This window comes from Aulonocara stuartgranti (assembly GCF_965226115.1).
Source record: "Aulonocara stuartgranti genome assembly, chromosome: 16".
Taxonomy (NCBI): domain Eukaryota; kingdom Metazoa; phylum Chordata; class Actinopteri; order Cichliformes; family Cichlidae; genus Aulonocara; species Aulonocara stuartgranti.
The window spans coordinates 24,947,382-24,967,281 of record NC_138952.1 but is presented as its reverse complement, the minus strand read 5'-3'; the positions used below and the strand labels follow the sequence as shown (position 1 = coordinate 24,967,281).

General features: G+C 38.8%; 1 protein-coding gene across 1 annotated transcript in view; it reads right to left on the bottom strand.

Annotated features, from left to right (window-relative positions):
* Positions 1 to 19,900, bottom strand: part of hydin (HYDIN axonemal central pair apparatus protein) — a 54,904-nt gene that overhangs the window by 27,588 nt on the left and 7,416 nt on the right. The window contains exons 12-41 of the mRNA XM_082507609.1: positions 19,364 to 19,587; positions 19,129 to 19,196; positions 18,772 to 19,013; positions 18,281 to 18,381; positions 17,485 to 17,620; positions 16,192 to 16,356; positions 15,944 to 16,096; positions 15,095 to 15,333; positions 14,682 to 14,979; positions 14,430 to 14,573; positions 13,820 to 13,963; positions 13,208 to 13,300; positions 12,729 to 12,943; positions 11,844 to 12,018; positions 11,049 to 11,258; positions 9,919 to 10,101; positions 9,594 to 9,768; positions 9,040 to 9,170; positions 6,884 to 7,011; positions 6,414 to 6,550; positions 5,486 to 5,613; positions 5,265 to 5,378; positions 3,083 to 3,163; positions 2,801 to 2,950; positions 2,417 to 2,656; positions 1,955 to 2,084; positions 1,720 to 1,842; positions 1,335 to 1,505; positions 1,025 to 1,198; positions 139 to 311 (exon numbers count right to left, since the gene is read on the bottom strand). Of these exons, the coding sequence (XP_082363735.1) occupies positions 139 to 311; positions 1,025 to 1,198; positions 1,335 to 1,505; positions 1,720 to 1,842; positions 1,955 to 2,084; positions 2,417 to 2,656; positions 2,801 to 2,950; positions 3,083 to 3,163; positions 5,265 to 5,378; positions 5,486 to 5,613; positions 6,414 to 6,550; positions 6,884 to 7,011; positions 9,040 to 9,170; positions 9,594 to 9,768; positions 9,919 to 10,101; positions 11,049 to 11,258; positions 11,844 to 12,018; positions 12,729 to 12,943; positions 13,208 to 13,300; positions 13,820 to 13,963; positions 14,430 to 14,573; positions 14,682 to 14,979; positions 15,095 to 15,333; positions 15,944 to 16,096; positions 16,192 to 16,356; positions 17,485 to 17,620; positions 18,281 to 18,381; positions 18,772 to 19,013; positions 19,129 to 19,196; positions 19,364 to 19,587 (4,845 nt within the window). The remainder of the gene's footprint in view (positions 1 to 138; positions 312 to 1,024; positions 1,199 to 1,334; positions 1,506 to 1,719; positions 1,843 to 1,954; positions 2,085 to 2,416; positions 2,657 to 2,800; positions 2,951 to 3,082; positions 3,164 to 5,264; positions 5,379 to 5,485; positions 5,614 to 6,413; positions 6,551 to 6,883; positions 7,012 to 9,039; positions 9,171 to 9,593; positions 9,769 to 9,918; positions 10,102 to 11,048; positions 11,259 to 11,843; positions 12,019 to 12,728; positions 12,944 to 13,207; positions 13,301 to 13,819; positions 13,964 to 14,429; positions 14,574 to 14,681; positions 14,980 to 15,094; positions 15,334 to 15,943; positions 16,097 to 16,191; positions 16,357 to 17,484; positions 17,621 to 18,280; positions 18,382 to 18,771; positions 19,014 to 19,128; positions 19,197 to 19,363; positions 19,588 to 19,900) is intronic.

The window sequence follows — 19,900 nt, the reverse complement described above, 5'->3', positions numbered from 1 at the left end:
TGCAAAGCAAGGACCAGACCACCAATTCATAGAGAAAAGAAATACATTAAAACAGAAAGAAAAAGTAAAAACAAACAAAATAAAGTCCTGTGAAAAGCTCAAAGACAACAGATACGGAGATACTTTGAGAAAATGTACCAGACAATGGACAATGTGTTGATTTTCAGTCATCAGGGGAGCCTTGGAGTCATTTTCACTACTGTTGTCCTCACAGTTGTTGGCTGTATTTAGTATAAAAGGCGATGAATCTGGATCGGAGGCTTCAAGAGGTGCTGTGGGTCCTGATCCAGACGTTTCCTCAATGACCAGACCTGGTAGCAGGTGGGTAATTTTTAGTTACTCTTCTGCTATGGTATCCTGCCTTACTGTAAAAGATCTGAAATATCTCTAAGGATGGGGGTAAGCTTCATTTAATTTACGGCAGAGGATACAGTAAGTGTAGGTTCTAATGGTTTAGTCCCAAGGAAATTTTCATTTTTAGACCATTTTCTAAATTCTGATGAGTTTTTATACTGCCGTGTACATTTTCTTCATCACTTTGTAGTACAACTATTAATATGTGTTTAGCTAAATGAAAAAACAAACAAAACAGTTTAATAAAAATCAACAATCACATATAGAGAAGGTTTACTCTTCTGTCCTCTTTGTGTTTGCCTGGTTGCAGATGTGAGAGTCAGGCTATAAAGAGTTGGTATTGCTGCCTGATATCAGGCTATTTTTTGTGTCTTTTGTTTTGACCTGTTCACACCAACGATAAATTCATAATTTAATTTCAGTTTTCTAACCATATTAAAACCTTTCTGATTTTAAAACATGTATCTGTGTTTTGGGACGGTTTTTAAAGATGATGCTTTTTTCAGACCATGCAATAAACTGGCAATCTGCCCAGGTCGCACCCTCTTTTCCTTTGACAGCTGAATCACGCTGCAGCCCAGCTCTTAACCGTTTACTTAAAACTGAAAATGACCAGTTAAAGGTGTTATTCATTTTTCCATCACAAGCTGCTTTCTAGCTTCCAGCTTACCAGCTTCCTTAGCATTTTTCTGAGCATGCTCTGTAGCAGCAAAGTCAAAGAGTTGTCTTGCTGTCAGGCTAACTGGTGAAGTGCCATTTAAAAGCATATCTGTAACCACATCATCAACACAGAGGCACGCTGCTCCATACCGAAGTGCCAGAGCAGCTGCTATGCTGCTCTTATCTGAAAAAAAAAAAGAGACACACACACACATACACACACACACCTTTTATATCAAGTTAACTGACTCTAGCAGGGGATGATTGTTTTATACACTATCGTTATTTAAATTCTTTCATTGCAGAATGTGTTTTTAAACCTGTCAGTGGGGCTCCATATACGATAATAGCAATGCCTCTGCAGTTGCGTCCAATCAGAGCCTCAGGTGACAGGTCAACACCCATATGTCGGGCAACTGCTCTGCAGATAGGGGTCATCTCGAACTGTCTTAGACTCTCGCTGCTCGCCAATCTGGTCAATTCTGAGAAAACTGAATTTGAATTTAAATGTTAATTTTATAAGCAAAATAATGTTTGCAAAGAAAATTACACAAGTCTGAAAATTGATGGCATTTTTTTATGAACTGCTAGATGAGAAGTGAAACATCTTAAAGGACATTACAAAGAAGTCCTGTTGCTTTCAACTCAAGGTGATCATAGCCTGGATGACTGAGAACCAACAAAGAAGAAACTTGCTGTACTTACACATTTCAGGTGGTTTCACACCTGTAGTTCTAATTTCTGGGTGGTCTTCATCTAGTTTAGGCTTATTTTTTCCTCCCTGTGTGTCTTCATTTTGATCGTCATGACCCGTACCTGCCTTCAGCTCTGGGGCACACAGATCGATTAAAAGTGACATTATGACAGACATTAAAACAAATATGTGCTGACATAACTGTGTGTATATTATCAATAGCTGCTTAGGTATCTTTAAAGATACCTTCGTCTTTCATCTTGGAGCAATACTCCTTGTAATAGTCCAGCAGTTCTGAGGGAAGCCCTTCTCCCGGGACACGTGGAGGAAGTAGTAACACACTGTTGTCTTTATAATCCTGCATCAAACGCAGAATCTGCATGTGACCATGAGAAGAGAGGGCAGTTAAAAACCCAGAAAAAAATGTCTTATTAGAGACACCACATAATGCAAAAGACAAAAACAGATCATTTAATTCAGGAAAGCTGTGTGAGATTAACTGTAGTGAAAAAATTGCATTGCACAGCATTTCTACTTTGTCTCTTTCTCTGATGCCTTTTTAATCATGCCATATTTTACCAATGAAAGGAAATCACATAATCTCTTCATATTACTACACCACTTGTAGCCTTGCCTTTAAAAATCATGCACTTCATTTTAAAGTAAATTTGCAACAATATTTCTGAGACTTTAGAAAAAAAGTGCTACCTCTTCTTCCTGGAGATACTGTGTGTCAAACTCCAGGGAGTAAAACTCAATGGGGAAAGAACAGGGGTTTTTCACTGTAACCTCAGCTTCAACATCAGTGCTGGCAGGGAGACAAGGGCCCAGCTCGAGTACCGAAGGGCAGAACTCGAGATGTGGATCCTCACCCTGACCCTGAGCTGTGATGAACACCTCCTGGGTGCTGTCAGCGACTCGCACCACTAGCCGTCTGTTGTAAGGACACTGAAAGACAAATAGAGCAAAACAGTAGGTCTTTTGTCATATTTTATATCACGTTCTCTTGCTACTTTTTCATGATTAAGCAGTATGATGTTATGCTACTAATTATATCTAACAGTTATTGTTCTAATATTAAAAGCAGTTCACCCCATCAGCAGGCTTGAACTTTATGTGGACATTGACCCGTTCACCAGGGGACAGCACACCAGAGGAGGGAAACATCTCAAACACCACTGGAGGTGGGCGCTGCTCCTGCAAGGCTTTTTTACGCTTGTAGAGGGGCAGGAACTTATCGATCTGAGTGAGAACAAGAACAAATGCAGGCATCACATTTATTGTATTTCTCTCTATCTGATATCTTTCTTGGCACGACACAGATGGCCTGTGGATTCCATTTTTATATTATCCACAAAATAACAACAGTCATACCTTTTTAAAAGGCTTAACCTCCTCAGCTATGCTCCAGTGACACGGCACAGACTCATGGTTCAGCAGCTGTATTGTCTTCATCTGTTGGGTTATAAAGAAATTCTTACATTTTGCACAACAATATGTCATTAAATATAATGACATCGCATTACTGCAAGTTAAAACTGGTTTCAATTAAAGAGATTTACTCATGCCTTTAGAATACCAAAGGTTCGAATGTACAGTATAGGTCTGACAATTCACTGATTTACCGGAACTGTCTGTATGTATTTTTCAAAACGCCCCTTAAACTTGAAGCAGTCAAACATATTCCTGGATGGAGTAGAGCTTGAATTAGCTCCAGAATTTAAATATCCTGGGGTCATTCTAGACCCAACATTATCCTTCAAGAGTCACATAAATAAAGAGTCCCAGGTACTTAAATTTAATAATCGGAATTTTAATCATATACGTAATAATTTAAATATGAATGTTGCAAAAACTTATTTTTACTCAATGATCATCTCTCATATGGACTATTGTTTGACGTCCTGGTCACTTGCTTGTCCAACAACACTTAAAACTATTGAAAACATTTATAAAAGAAGTTTAAAACTACTTGACAAAAAACCGACTTCCCACCACCACTGTCATGTGTTAAAAAAACATAAATTACTGAACTTCAATAACTTAGTGAAACTTAAAAGAGTGTGTTTAATATATAAAGTCTTACACTAGCTTGCTCCACCACCACTAAAGCAGTTCATTAGGCATAAAGAAAGCTCAGACAGGACCACTCGAGCTACAATCTGAGGAGACTTGTTTATACCCTACAGACGGACAGCATTTGGGCAGAACGTCCTCTCTGTTAAGGGTGGCCATCTGTGGAACAGTCTTCCTCAACCAGTTAGAGAATGCTCTACACTCAATTTGTTTAAGGCAAAGGTTAAAAACTGGTTATGGACAAATCAAGTGTGTGATCATGTATGAGTTGTATAGTTTTAATGTTTTATTTGGGAACAGAATGGTGTGTATGTGTGAGTTTGGTGATGGAGTTTTTATTATGAATGATGAATTTTTATGAATTATTATGTCTATTTTTTATGCTTAAGGATAACAGATGGAAATTAGCCTTTGGCTATAATCTGGTATGTTTACATTCATGTCTTTTTTTTTTTACATTTATGTTCATTAACATGCACTGTCCTAAATAAATAAAATTAAAAAATAAATAAATAAATAAATTTCTTGGTAACTATATGTAGGAGGGCACCACAGTGAGCCCAGTTAGAGCTCTGTGCTTGACAGCTGTACCTACCTGCTGTTCAAAACTGTTAATTGTGAGGAACAGCCAATCAGAAGAAACTTGAATTAAAGGGGGAACTGGTAAAAAAGGCAAATTTAAAATAAAAGATGATGTGAAAAAGGCTGCACCATGGCCCAGTAATGATAACTAAGGACTGTGAATTATATAAAGATGCTCAAGTCCAAGAAAAGAAATATAGAGATGAGAAATTTGCAAATTTGCATCTTTCTGATTTGGCTTTAGTTACCTCGTTCTTTATTCTATTTTTGTTTTTAAATTTTTATTGTTTTTTTGTGAAGCACTTTGTGATCTTTGTCTTGAAAGGTGCTGTATTTGAATGAAAGTACCCACTGGTTCTCTGTATCATCTGACTGTGGATGGTTATATGATTCTACCTACATCTTTTAGTCCAATCACAAATGAAGAAAATAAATTCAATTTATACACAAAGTATATAAAAGATGGATTAAAAAGATGAAACATGAGTTAAAGTTGTGAATTTGGTTTTTGTATGCAATGAAATAACAGTAGAGCTTAAAAACAAAAAAAAACGCAGACAGAGAGTTAATATAAATATTTGAGCCTTATTTATACACTTAGATGGTGAAAACTAATCGCTATTATCGTTTGCTTGATTTTTGTAATAATTTTGTATACACTACAAATATTGTTTGTACTCTTTTTTTTGTATTGTTTTAATAAGCCTAATAAGCCTTTTTGCTTATTATGGTGGAATTAGAAGAAAGAATGGGGGAAATGTGCTGTGCCTTGGAAAATATTTTCAAGGCACAGCAATTTTTGACTTACTAAGTATTTCAAATTAAATATTAGACGAGAAAGGAATAGGAAGAGAAAAGAACTTTCACAGAGTCATCATCCATTGTTATCATGGTGTACCTGACACATGCCACACTGCAGAGTGTCAAATTGAATCGTATCACTGGAAATGGTGACAGCTGGCATGGTTACCACTGCACACAGTCGCACTTGCACCGTTGGACCACCTGCGACCTGTAACAGCAAAGAAAATCCTCTTAGATCCAAAATAACTTATAGAGGGAGAGTGAAAAGACACAAATTTAGTTTGTGGACATGTACAGGTGTAAGCCTGTGTATACCTGGATCGGGAGAATAGCACTCGTATAACCCAAATCCAGGTTGACTCCTTGAGGGTCAAATTTAATTGTGAAACTCTTCGTCTCATCACGGGGTTGGTTCTTCATGCTTTCAAAGTCTACTGTGAAACCTGTGAGGAACCAAAAAAAGTCATAAATTATTTTAAAATCATTTAAATTAAAGAGAAATTTAAAAAAATGATACTTGAGGTGAATACTTAAATTCACCACTGTGTACAAAAGCTTTAGACATGAAGATGGTTTCAAAACTGCTACAAATCTACATTTTCTATTATCTTCTTTCAGAACATGCTAAGCTAGAAAAAAACAACTATAAGAAATCAATACTTGATGCTGCTTTAAAGCAGCACCAGTTGTCTTAAATACACTTCCAAACATATCCTTATTCCATCCATCCATCCATCCATCCATCCAATCATCCATCCATCCATCCATCATCCATTCTCTTCTGCTTATCCTTGTCAAGGTTGCAGGGGGGCTGGAGAGCCTATCCCAGCTACCACAGGATGAGAGGCAGGGTACACCCTGGACAGATTCCCAGCCTGATGCAGGGCTAATGCAGAGAGACAGACAACCATTCACACTCACATTCACACCTACGGACAATTTCGATTCACCAATGAACCTGACCCCACTAATCCTTATTTCAAGCGTTTTAAAAAACACAGGTTGTCTTTGCCTGCCTTTAACAAACTATCCACATCCAAGATTGTAACCTTGTGTCTTGTTGTAATCTTTCTTTAACGATCTAAGGGTTTTAGGTAAAACTGTCACTTGTTCAGCTACCTCATCTTTGTTCTAGAGTTATCAGAGATCAAGTTTATTTTCCTTTTGTTCTTGTAAATTAGTCTAACAGAGAGAGAGAGAGAAAGCGATGATGACCTGAAAAAGTAGGAGGACATTGCATTACCTGTGTCCCCAAGATGTTTGTTAGTGGGATGGAAAGACACAGGTATTGATCCATTATTGCTGACCTTCACAGCACGACTCATGACTTTGCCAGGAATGACAAAACCAAAATCCAGAATGTACTCTGGGAGTTGGAACCTGGGAAAAAGATTTAAATAATAAGAATAAAACACTGGGCACAAACAAGCATGTTAGCAATATAACTTATTGTTATAGACTAAAGTCTGTAAAAATGTTTAGAATATATGTATTATAATTTTACTAAATATAATTTTGCTTTGTATACTGAACTGAAGTATCTTATACATTATATTATAGATTTGTGGACTTTCAATGAGATATAATGACATCGTATCAAGAGTGCACAAAGTAAAAAAGCTAAACAGTCACAAATTCCCCAGCACAGTTTGACAAAGTTCTCACTTCAAAACAGAGTCACCAAAATGCATGTGTGTAGTTGTGTTTACATACTTTATTAGCTTGTTCCACTTTCTGAAGGACTCTTGTGGTTCTTCAGTCTCCAGCAAGTTATTAGCCACAGCAAGAGCATTTTTTTTGACCAACAATCGTTCGATTTCCATGTGAAGCAGATCTTCATACTAGAGGTCAAAGAGAGAACAGAGAATAGCAGGGGATGCAAGAAGTGGTAAAAACACTCAAAACTCAACAGAGGAAACAAACAAACCTTACCAATCTACAAATACCTCTGCAATAAGGGATTTTATTTGTGCTTAATTTTCCCTACAAATCCTCATAAATTCCCTACATGTCCACAATATCAAGTCAGCATACATATTAATTAGGGGTGCAACGATATTCGTATCGATATTGAACCGTTCGATACAGTGCTTTCGGTTCGGTAGGCATATGTATCGAACAATACAAAATTTGTAATTTATTTTATCAACTTTCCTTCTGACGATGCTGTCTGTGTTGAGCGCTCAGTGAATCTGCGTTCGACTACTCCGCCTAGGCTGCACTGTCGAGCGCAGATCCACTGAGCGCTCAACACAGACAGCATCGTCAGAAGGAAGAGCGCAGGGCAAGCTAGCGAGACAGAAGTTAAGCTCTCCTTGCAACATGGCAAATTGAACCTCCCCACCCTCATTCAGATCTGGCGTTTGGAATTATTTTGGTTTTCATGTGATGTATGACCCTGAAGGTAAGCGCATCATGGACTAAAGTAAAACAGTATGTTGGATGTGCCACGCAATGCTTAATTACATGGGTGGGAGCTAGTGTGTTAGCGCAGTTAGCTCCTTAACGTGTTGACGCTGTCCAGCCCCATGCACGGGCGATCAGGGGTAGCTCGTTAACGGAGATTTGCCGTGTTGTGGCGTTAAGGTCATTTCAACGAGATTAACCTGAAAGCACTAGTGGGAACACAACGAATATGACTGCACATTTACGCCGACATCATCCTAGTGCAAAGACAAAAACAACAAGCATGCATGCTACAAACTTTATCCGAGTCATTTAGACAGCCGTTAGCACATGATTCTCCTTATGGGGACCTGATATGTTTAATATGCTGCTGAGAATATAGCCCGGAAGAAGCGTATAGTATAGCTTTTATTTTGGAAAGAGCCATTTCTCTGTAATAAACTCTCTTTTCCAAAGATGAGTGATTCCTCAATCAGATACAGGGCTCGCAAAATCGCTAGCCCGACGTCCTGGGGCTAGCGATTTTTCCAGTCGGGCTACCAAAATCTATCTCTGCCCTGCCCGTCCGGCTATTGTAGGAAGGAAAAATATATGTCAATGCTTTTGCATTCTTTCGGAAATGTAGCTGGGTAATTATGTCATTGGCATCGGTGAGCCACTGTCAATATGTGACATATTGAAATCGCGTTTGAATTTGCGCTTGTTTTTTGCTTTCACTTTGCAATTGCGGAACTGTGTATAGAGAGCGACAGTACTGATTGGTGAGTGATGATAATTTGCGCACCAATTCCTCTGACATCGTCTTATCAATCGTTAGCTTACTATGCAAACATGACAAGTGAAATCTCCCGCAGCAAGCTTAAACATGTGAGAGGTTGATCGCGCAGAGAATCGCTGACCGGTGTGTGTGTGTGTGTGTGTGTGTGTGTGTGTGTGTGTGAGTGCGTGTGTAAAAGCAGCAGGATATATATTTCAGTTCTGCTGAGCCAAATAAGACAGGTCAGGGTGAAGAAGTGACAGCCAAAGAAAAGCTTACCACAAAACGGAAAAGTTATGACAAATCAGACTAGAAGGCAAAAAGAAAGTGCAGCTTTATGGTTTCATGGACAAAAGAATTTCTGTGGCTGCAACATGACGAGCTAAATAACCAGGAGTGCATATAAGTGGTCCGCAGGTGCGCATTCGCTGTCAAAATAAAAAACACGCACAAGGGTTAGGGTTAAATTTAAAAACTCTACTTTTGAGTTAAAATATATATTTATAATTTTAATAAATGACAAATTAAAAAGGCATGAACATTTTTTTTGTATCGAAAAAATATCGAACCGTGACACCAAAGTATCGAACCGAACCGAACCGTGAATTTTGTGTATCGTTGCACCCCTAATATTAATAGGTATTTTTTCTTAATCCTCAACAAAATTATAGAAAATGTGAAGTGTCACTAATATTAAGTTACTGACTGTGAGTGTGCGCGTCGCCTCTGTTGCTGCTCCTCCCCGAACAGTAAATTCATATATAAGCTTCTCTTTGACTCCATCTTTCTCCACAGCTGTTCTGGCCTGCTGTAACACGTCACTATAACACTCCTCCGCTGTAAGAGAAATCACAGTGCAGAAATAAGAAGTTGAATTTGTGTCTCAAGAACTGTTATCACAATAGAGGTCTATTATGGACCGTTTGAGCTTGATGCTTTTCAACAAAACTGGTTTAAAGAGAAAAAGAGGGAAATATGAGTTCACAAGGATAATTGACAACATCCTTATATAGTTCTATAAGATGGTAACACACTGATGTAATCATATGTATTTATAAGTCCTATTTTCAGCCCTTTTGTCTGATGCAGAATCATTTATTTATTTTGAGCAAAAGCACTATTTTGAAGTAAATTTAAATGAGCTAAATATTCATCTTTTAGCTCATTGATTTTGGATTGAACATATCTCTGTGCGTGTGTGTGTGTGTGTGTGTGTGTGTGTGTGTGTGTGTGTGTGTGTGTGTGTGTGTGTGTGCATACACAGGATTCGTGGTAAATTCAGGCTGATCCTGGGGAACACTCCCACACCAGTCAGAGTGATCTCCTCCAGTGGTAGGAAAGCCACCTGCATCTGAAGCGTTTTCTTAAACACTTCAGGAGTGCCCGGAAGGTAGAGTACACGGAGAACCTGTACCATACCTGCATCAAGGTAACCCTGTCTCAAACACACACACACACACACACACACACACACACACACACACACACACACACACACACACACACACACATAAGGAAAGCCATCCTTTTCGTGATAAAATAGCTTTGAACATCCACAATTGAAATGGCAAACTCATAAGCTCACCTGAGCAGGAATGACTGTAGGCCAACCAGGTCTGACCTCATGTTCAAAGACCTTCATCTGCCGTGCTTCCTTCTCACCAACCCCTTCATCCTCCTCCTCTCTATGAGGGTGTATACTGTATTTGAAGCCCACCTTGCCCGTATTTGTCAGGGTTACATCAACTTCACCTACACAATGAAAAAGCTAGAAGCAAAGGACAAAGACTAAGAGGAGAGAGGAAACACTGTTTTGCCTTTTAAAGTTAACTGTACCTTTACTTTTATTAATGATCATGTCAAGCCGCTTACTGCAAACAGACAAAGTACTCCACCTAGTGACCGAGTATACTGAATTTGGTAGAGAAAACAATTTGTTTTTCAAAAAAAAAGCATTGACCGTAATGGACATTTTATTTTAATCTCAAGGTTTATGAAAATATGAGAAAGGATAGTTTTACACATAAGGGCCCAAGCAGGGCAAGCAAAAACATGTTACTCTGAATCAAATCCAATCTACTAACAGATGCCATGATGTAAAAAATTTAAAGTGTTATTCATTTCACTTGACAGTGGTCATAATGTTAGGCCTGATTGGTGTATAGAAATATGGTAAATGTAAGTGTTTAACTTTCTAAGTGTTCAAAACTAAGCTGAGAGATGCACATGGTGTCATTTCGAATGTTTCAGCGAATATCATTTGACCCTTCCTCCCTTTCTTAGGCATTCACACAGGTCAACCCAACTCACTTCTTGAAGGGTCTAACAGCAATTTGCAAAGCAATATGCTTTGGATCTGAGCAGTTTTGAATTGTATTCTCATTATTACCTTTAGAAATTTGTACTCTTTGCACCTCAGTTTAAATGTAAACTATTGTGAATTATAAGGCTCTGAGTCAAATGGGAGCCCTTTTATCGTTATCTTCATGTTAAAACTGCTCCACACAGTTCTTTCTATATTAATATAAAGGTACTAAAATTAAATCTGAGATTTGGTAACTTAATGTAGATTTCATTATTTTATTTTAAATTGAATGTGTTTAAGCTGAGAGTCCAAGTACTTACACTTTGAACTTTAACCACTGGAGAGATGGAGCTGGCTGGAATAAAGATACCCGTAAGAAACGTAAGAATTAAGGTGCCTTGTATACGCACCTGCTGGCCAAAGTCCAAATGGGTGGTGTCAAGGGTGTAGCTGATTTCTGATGCGTGTCCTCTGAGAATGATTTCATATGTAGGCCCGTCCTCTACATGGCACTGCGCGACCACCTGTCTGCTGATATTTTCGTGGCCGTAGAAAGAGAACGTGACTGCCTGCTGATCCCCAGGTTGCAGATGACCATGTGTCGGCAAAATATCAAATACCTACACACACAACGAGAAAACCAGATGTTATTTAGGTTTTACTCTCAGCAATGTTCTGAATCTCAGTTTTGAAAGATGGTGGACAATAAATTTAAAATATTTATAATGTATAGACAAGAATCTAATGAAATTTGATTATAAAAAAATTACTCTATGATTGAATCAGTGAAGAACATAATCGTAGCTGCAACTAGAGTCCAAATGATTTATTCTTTTTTTCAGCTGCTTGCTTTAAGCGTCATCACAGCGGACCATCTCACCAACCCTCTGCATGCCTTCTTTCACTACATCCATGAATCTACTATGAAAATTCATGGATGAACAAAAAGAAGAAAACAGGAGAAATGCCCTTCAACCATTATTCATGTTGCATGGGTTGTCCACCAGAGGGCACTGTTGGTAATCTGCTTGGAACGCCACAACACAACACAACTGGCTTTAAGGGCATTGTTGTATTATTTTAGCAAAGACTCATAAGTAACTGGACATAAATGTTATGTCTAGTTTCTTTTGATAACAAATCTGCTTATGTTTCGTGTGCCTGAAAGAAAAGAAGAAATTTCCTACATGGAAATATTTGCTTACCTCCTCCACACGAACAGAAGCTTGTGTGCTGCTCTGTTGATCTGCAGCTAGCAGGGGGGTTTGAGGAGCTGAAAAGGCAGGTGAAAGAGTTGCAGAGGAGAGCCTCCATTCTTCCTGTTGACTTTCTGAAAGTTTCTGCTTCTTTTTCTTTTTTCCTTTCAGCATCTCTGTTTTTCTATAAGAGCAAAATAGTCAAATAAAGCATCCCTAAACTTAAAAATATATTTTTCATAATCACTGCATTGAAATCTTACAATAAATGGAACATATGAAAAATTCTCTGCAAAGAAGGAAAAATATGATACTATCTTTTAGCATCTTGGTGGAAAAAACCCCAAACAAATTCAAGATCTTCTTGAAGTGGACCTGTTATTTCATTTTTTAAAATCAGAATCAGTTGATCGTGCAGTTGTATTTCCTCTCTCTTTAAGAGAACTTTACTCAGATCTGAAGTTAAAATATTTAGGATATTTCCTCACTTTGGCATCTTACAGATCCAAGATTTCTTTTTTTAAAAACAAGTACAGATATTAGAAATTAGTTAACTCACTGAAATGTTTTGATCATGTTTATACAAACACACGATTCTGTTGTGGATTTTCTTTAGCTGTCAGATACTTGATCTCAAACTTGACACTAGACTACTTGGTCAAAATAAATATCCAAATAGGTTCTGTATTAACACAGTAATAGCACTATAATCTCTTTCTTAAGTGATGTGGCTGGCTGTTTCTGACCCACATAACATCTAAAACAGAACAAATCTGGGTTTAAAAGACTTACCACACAATCACTTTACAATTATACAACAGGATACTGCAGTGTCTGGTTTATAAATGTGATACATGTTCTAATACTGTTTGGCCAGATTCTGTGTGACTATACCTGCTGTTAATGTGGTCATCCAGAAAGGTCCAGTAATAGGACACAGGAAGCAGGGAACAGTTTGTGACGGTCATGACTTTGTGAGTCTCGGTGCAGTTTAACACACAGTCAAAATCTACAGTGGTGGAGGGAAAGTCGAGGTTGGGGTAGTGGACCTCTGCATGCAGGTCCACTACATCCTGCTGTGGGTGTCCCAAGTAATTTACCTCAAGATACTGAAAACCATTTCAAGAAAGAGGGAAAAAATTATGTTAGTAAGTGAACATTTATTCAAAGCCAAGGATTATCTGATAGCTTAATTAAGACATTAGTTTTAGATCATTAAATGAGTAAAAAAATAAATAAACAAAAGTAAATGTTACTTCTATCCGGCCTATTTAATTTCAATGTAAATCCAGGTGAATAAGCCACTGCTCAAAAATGCACAACTGAAAGAAGATAACAGCATGATATATCAAAAGAGGCTGTATCGTAGTTACCTCATCCACATTGTGTGACACTCGATCCTTATAGAAAGCTGGATTAAAGCATACCCACAACTCAGCCTCACACTTGTCGCCTAAAACCACAGACTGGAAAAAATACACAAGACTATTATTGGAGTTATAGCACTTCAGTATATTGGGCAAATCAGTGTAAGAGCACTTCTTTCACAGAGCATGGTCTTGCACCTGGAAGAAAGAAATCATTTAATAAAATATTTATTATAATTCTGCCACGGGACCCAAGTTTATCAGAATTATCCTTCTAATCAGGATCATTCAATCACCACTACAGAAAAGTGCAATTCCTCAAATTCAAATTCGAATTGCATATTATGGATGCCCTAATTTGAACTACTATATCTGTATAGTGCACATACAGTGAAGTCCCACTACCACATACAGATATCCATGACACACAATAACAAAAACAAAATAACAACATTAATCTGGAGAAAAGCTCATCTACAAGACAGTAAGAACACAACATGTTTCCACAAAAATGTTCACAAACATTGGTGCATGGCTCTATCACAGAACAGTGAGAATCCAGGAAATCTGCTTTCCTGGAACTTAAAACGAAAACAACTAGCAAACAACAATGTGCACCTTAGTGGTGGCTGTACTGTGCTCCCCTGGGGCCTCACACAGAGAGAAAGGTTCTATGAGCGACAACTTCATGGATACAGGCAGAGAGGACACGTTCTTCAAGATCAGCTTCTCATACAGGGGCCGCACACTCTCCCCTTTGACCTGTAACACATATACAAATCCTTAATTAAATGAACCACAATAAAGGACAGGAATGAAGCTGCTGCAGTTTAATCGACAACTAGCTGTTAACTGTGAGCTAATGATGTCTTTAACAAGGTTAAACTATTGTAATTTTCAAAAATTCTGAATGTTAAAATAATCTAAATGCTTTCACTAAACTATACAGAGTTTGGAATATGCTAGACATCCTGTCACAATATCCCTAAACTAAACAACATCTATGTGGCATTTGGTTGTGAATCTCGAAATGCATTAAGGACACCTGTAAGACTGACATAGCTATCTATCAAAGTTGTAGCTTATGGATATTTAACTTTAGCCTTTAACTAGGCTTTAGATAATATTTAAAAATACATGCAACTTACAGAGCATTACAATAGAGAGCATTCAGTATATGCATTTATTCTAGACAAGGCACTGTTTCTAATTTTTGCTCAAGACTAACCTTCTTTATGTAGAAGTTCAGCTGCTTTGAGGAAATGCTGAGCAGCGGAGCCACAAAGCGACAAGCAATGTCTACAGACATGATTTTCTCCTGATACCCTTGCTGGCCAACTATAGCGTAGCACACCAGACGTTCACGTACAACCTGCGTTGTCGAAAAGAAGCATTATTTACATGTTCTATGCTGCTTACTATGCTACATCATGTCATTTAGTGCATGCGCAAACCTTTAACTTGCAACAAACCATTTCACCTTTGGGGAGTCTGCAGAGACTGTCAGCACCATGTCAGCAGAGCCACCTGGAAAAAGTTCCAGACGAGACGGTCTGAGGCTAACCATCGACTTCTCCCTGCTGGAAGGGAGTGAAGATCCACGTCTTGCATCATCTCTCTGTTTAGGAGTGAAGATAGGGGGTAGGAAGCTTTGGTCGGGCAAGGTGCCACCTTTGCAGAGTTTTGCAGTGGGCTGTGAGGTATCGACCTTCCAGTACATCCGGTGTACTCGCTTGCCATGGTTGCAGAGCTTGAAGTGGTACTGGTATGCTTCATGACTTACAAAGTAGAATAAAGACGAAGGATAGTGTCAGTGTCGTATTATCCACATCTACATCGTGAATTAATAACTAGGAAACGCTCCATTTTAGTCTATGAAAATGGGATTTCTACCTGAAGTGGGTGCCCAGGTCAAGGCTGGGACCAAAAGGCCTGTCACTGACAATTGTAGTGCCAGTGCCAGTGGCAGACAGGAGGACAGTGAGTGGCTGACTGTCCTGTATGGAAACCTCTAACTTGCCCTCAAATGGAACTGTATCCTTCAGATGCACCACGACCTTGAGCTCCACCTGGCTCCATGGTGGCACCTCCCCCTCACTGGGCTCAATACGCCAAAAGGGCTTTCTGATGGTCTAAGGAAGCAGAAACAAAAATCTGAGTCTATTCATAGTGTGAACATCATGAGCTGAGGAAAAAACACAAAGCAGCGTAGAAGCTCCAATAGGTCGTTCCAGCACTAAATGTGATGCATGAAAATATCAAGTGGGAGCATTTTCTATAACTGTGCTGCAAAGGTTTGCTATGAATGAACTCTGAGAGATAAGAGATTAAGAGAGAACAAGAGATGAAAGTTGAAGTCTAGTCAACAGTAAAGGTTAACAGCATTTTTTGTGCATAAATGTTACACCAAACAGTGAGACTACATAATTTTATCATTAGTCTATCTAAATTGGTAAAATGTCACAATTTGGTTTAAAATGACTAGTGCAAAGGAAGCCCCTTATTCTCATTCTCAAATTTAAGCAGCAACTAATTATTTCAAGAGTTACCATAGCAGTAAAATCATTAGCTCATAAATTACATATCCAATTAGACTGATAATTGATCAATCACAGCAATTAAGAAAGTCGGACTGCTAATACGTGAACAGATCTATGGTTGGACAGATATGAAGTAAATAGTATGCGCCTGCCTGTCTAAGTCACAAATGGTATTTTTATTTTCTTGGGTGAGTGTTTGTACCATTGGAGTGGTAAAGTGAGCTGGAATAGGCGAGTGGTTTGACAGGAGCAGGGTTTTGCCAATGTCCGTCAGAACTGGGATTTTGCCAAAGTGTAGCTGTGTGGTTTGAATGTGAACTAGTGGCCCGTGCCCAATACATGATAAGGCCACTTCCTGAAACAGAACAGAAGTAGGATTAGAGAATAAGCACCATGCCGGTATTCAGACCTACACACAACTTGCACTCCCACACATGCACTTCCACTGACCAGGGGTGGCTGGGAGCTCCCAAATACAGCAATACGTATCGTGTGATGCAGCATTCCAGGGGCCTTAGCTAGGAGACGCACAGGAAGCTCCTCGGAGCTGCCCGGATGAATCACTCCTCTGGGTGCAGAACTGCCTAAAAGCAGCGAAGAATTATCCTCATATTCCTGAAAACAGGGAGAGCAAAAAGAAAAACTAAATCATAAGTTTTAATGTCAGCATACAGATCGGGTACAAACTGTGTTTAGGTAAGTTGCTTCAGTGCATGTGTAATAACAGATTGCATTTATATAGCGCTTTTCTAGGGACCCAAAGCGCCCCCCTGAACCACGGTCGCCCACAAGTTGCCTCAGTGCATGTGTACACAAAGAATCTATCTCTGCTATATATATATATATATATATGAAGCACAGTCACTGATTATATAAGGAAAGCTTTTGTTGCCCTTTGTCTCAAAAATCCAAATCAATTCAAAGCAAAATAACACAAATAAAACTTAAACGCTTTCTTAGCAGTTACATGACACAGTTTTGTGGAACCACCTGACATAACTTTCTAAACTTAATCCCAAATAAACATCTTTTGAGTGAAATACAAGAAACACACGCAGAGTTCCAAAATAAGAAGAGTGAGCTGTTTATTAGGCTGAGAAGACGAAATCAAATCAGACACAGTGTTGTTTGTGGGCGATTGTGGCTCAAGAGTTGGGAGGTCGCCTTGTAATCGGAAGGTTCCAGGTCAAGACACTTCACCTGTTGCCTACTGGTGGTGGTCAGAGGTCCTGGTGGCTACAATGTAGCTTGCCATCACCAGTGTGTGAATGGGTGGATGACTGTATGTAGTGTAAAGTGCTTTGGTGTCCTTAGGGACTAGTAAAGTGCTATACAAATACAGGCCTTTTACCATTTGATTATATTTAGACAAAGCCAGTTCTTTTGTTTGCTCATTTCCAATCTTTATGCTCATGGCTCCACAGTGTAACTGTTTACACATTTGCCTAACAAGTGAAAGATCCCAGTTTGTTCTAAGGAAGAGACACAAATCCCTTAGCAGTTGCATCAGGAACAGCGTCTGATATAGAAATCTGCCAAATCAAATTTGTGGAGCTACCTGTGGTGACCCTTTGTGGCAAGCAACGAACTAAAAGTGGGTATTTCTAATTTTTACGCTAAGCTAACTTTCTCCTGGCTCCAACTTCATATTGATTGAAAAGGAAAGGTACAGTGTAAAACACTTTAGTGGCTGCCAAAACATGTAAACTCTATAATTGTTGTTGCTCCGGTGATCCATCCAACCTGATCAAGCATGCCGTAGCAGGCAGGCAAATTGCTGGGGTTGGTCAACCGCACTTTCTGTTCGAAGGGTTGATTGAGGAAACACCTTTCAAAGTGTAGCACTGGAGTATCCACCAAAATCTGAGGCACAACACACCTATCAACAAAGGGGAAAAAAGCAAGTCAGACAATCAGGAGAAAAACAAGGAAAAGATGAGGAGAATAAAAGATGTGTATTTGCACTTCATCATGCCTAAACTCTATCAATCCTCCAAGTTCAAGTTCAATGGATGCAAACAAACAAAAGTGCAACAGAGACTACCGGAAGAAAAAAAGCTACATTGCTTTAGGAAAAAAGATGACAGAAGAGATTACTTAACACTCACCCTACTAATTGGGATCCTTAAGGGATGCTTGACTTGAAGAGTTGGTAATGAACATAATATGTTCCATTTAATCTCTAATGACAAATACAGCTGAGTAAAAACTACTATACTTTGAATGGTTTTAAAGAAAAAATATAGTAATGTATGTCGTTTCATGGATTTTCTGGGTCTCATCCACCAACCAAGACACCACAACAAAGACATTTTATTCTATTTTCCTATATCAGATGGATGGTCATTCATTCTTATTCATCATTTTTTATTACGTTTCCCTTTTCAAAGGGAAAAAGATTTTCAGTCTTAGGCTAATAGAGAATAAAGATCTGTGTAAATGGGCCCAGTATGACATGTTAGATTCATTTTGCTGTGATAGAAATGACTTCAATAACTGTTTATTTGAGTACGTCTGGACATTAAGCATGTTTATGTACCTAGCATTTATAGGCAGAGTCAGAATTTCCTCCCCAACACCTTCAACATCCACCACCAGTGACAGCTGGTATGTCCTGACTGTGTTGGAGCACAGTGTGACCTGTACAAACATCGCACAGACATACAACAAGACCACAAATACACCAATACACAGACAGGACAACAAGTGTCTAAGGTTAAAAAGAAAGGAAAGTTCATTAATGTCACCTTCAGCTTTAAAGACCCCAGTATCGACAGGGTAACCACCATGATGATGACTGCTGGCTAGAGATCTGATTATTTTCTAAACCAGCAAAATATGTCAATGAGATTTACTAATCCTTCAAGATTGCCCAGATATTTTTTATATTATCTAAATAATCTACATAACTTACATGTATATAAAAATAAAAACAGAATATTTGAGGTTTTTTCCTACTATTTCATAACATGAAAACACTGATTGCTGGAATATTTTGTCAGTGGCGGGGATGGTGTTAATAAACTGTACCTTAATGTCAACATCGGACACGCTACGCACTGAGCCTGCTGCCGGGCTGACCGTGAACTCCACAGGGCATGGATGAAGATCTCTAGCAGTATAACCTTGCCAATCTTTCAGTGACTCATCCGAAATCTGTTTGAATGAGCTAACACTAGGAGAGCCCAGCCCGTCCCCCAAGACACGCAGGATGAAGTTCACGGGTACAAAGGAAGGGTTGAAGAGCGTACAACCAACTGTTACTGGAAAACCTATGCAGGGAGATTAAAAGAAGCCAATATGAGAAAATGTGAAAATATTAAGATGATGTCTGTCATTATTCTCTGGATATATGTTATAAAAACTAGAAGAGCAAAAGTGATGTACCAAAGGCTACATCCCCAAAATTAAGCTCTGAAACACTGAAGTGGATTGTGGGACAAATGACGGAACCCCTGCAAAGAAGAGACAAAGAAACCTTGAAACCTCGGGAACAATAAGATTTGAAAATATGCAGTGAGAGTGTAATAGACCCACTACTACAGCTGGGTCAGCTTTTATTTGTGCTGTGTTACATGTAAATGTCCTGGCAGAGAACTGGCTTGCTGCTTGCTAACTTTACCCAACAGTGAAGGTCAGTGGTTGAGGTTGTCCTGCTACACTTAGCAGCAACTCCTCAAAGAATGAACCCAGAATGGGACTGCAGAACGATACTTCCACTATCTGGCAGGTGCCAGAGGGAACAACACCTTCCTCGGGATTGAAGGAGAAACAGCGGCCAAAAGTGGTGTCAGGACTTGACCACCTGAAAGGGGCATCAATTGGCCCTTTGTTTGACAACTGCACCTGAAGAATGAATTCTTGTATGAGAACAAATACCCAATATTGATCATCTAAATACAAAATGTGTTTCATGGAGTAGATGAATTGATATAAGGTGGTAGAGTCTTTCAGCATTACATTTGTGCATTAAAACTGTCAAAAGAAAAACTTTTGATTTTGTTTTTATTTTATTTTACAGCTTTTTTAACAATATATGCTGTTTTGTTATCTTGTGGATAAGAACTATAACCTTGCAGTGCATCCACCAAGGCTGAATTCAACTCACACAAAGTTGTAGCTCAAGCATTCTACATTAGAGCCATACTGGGAATAACAT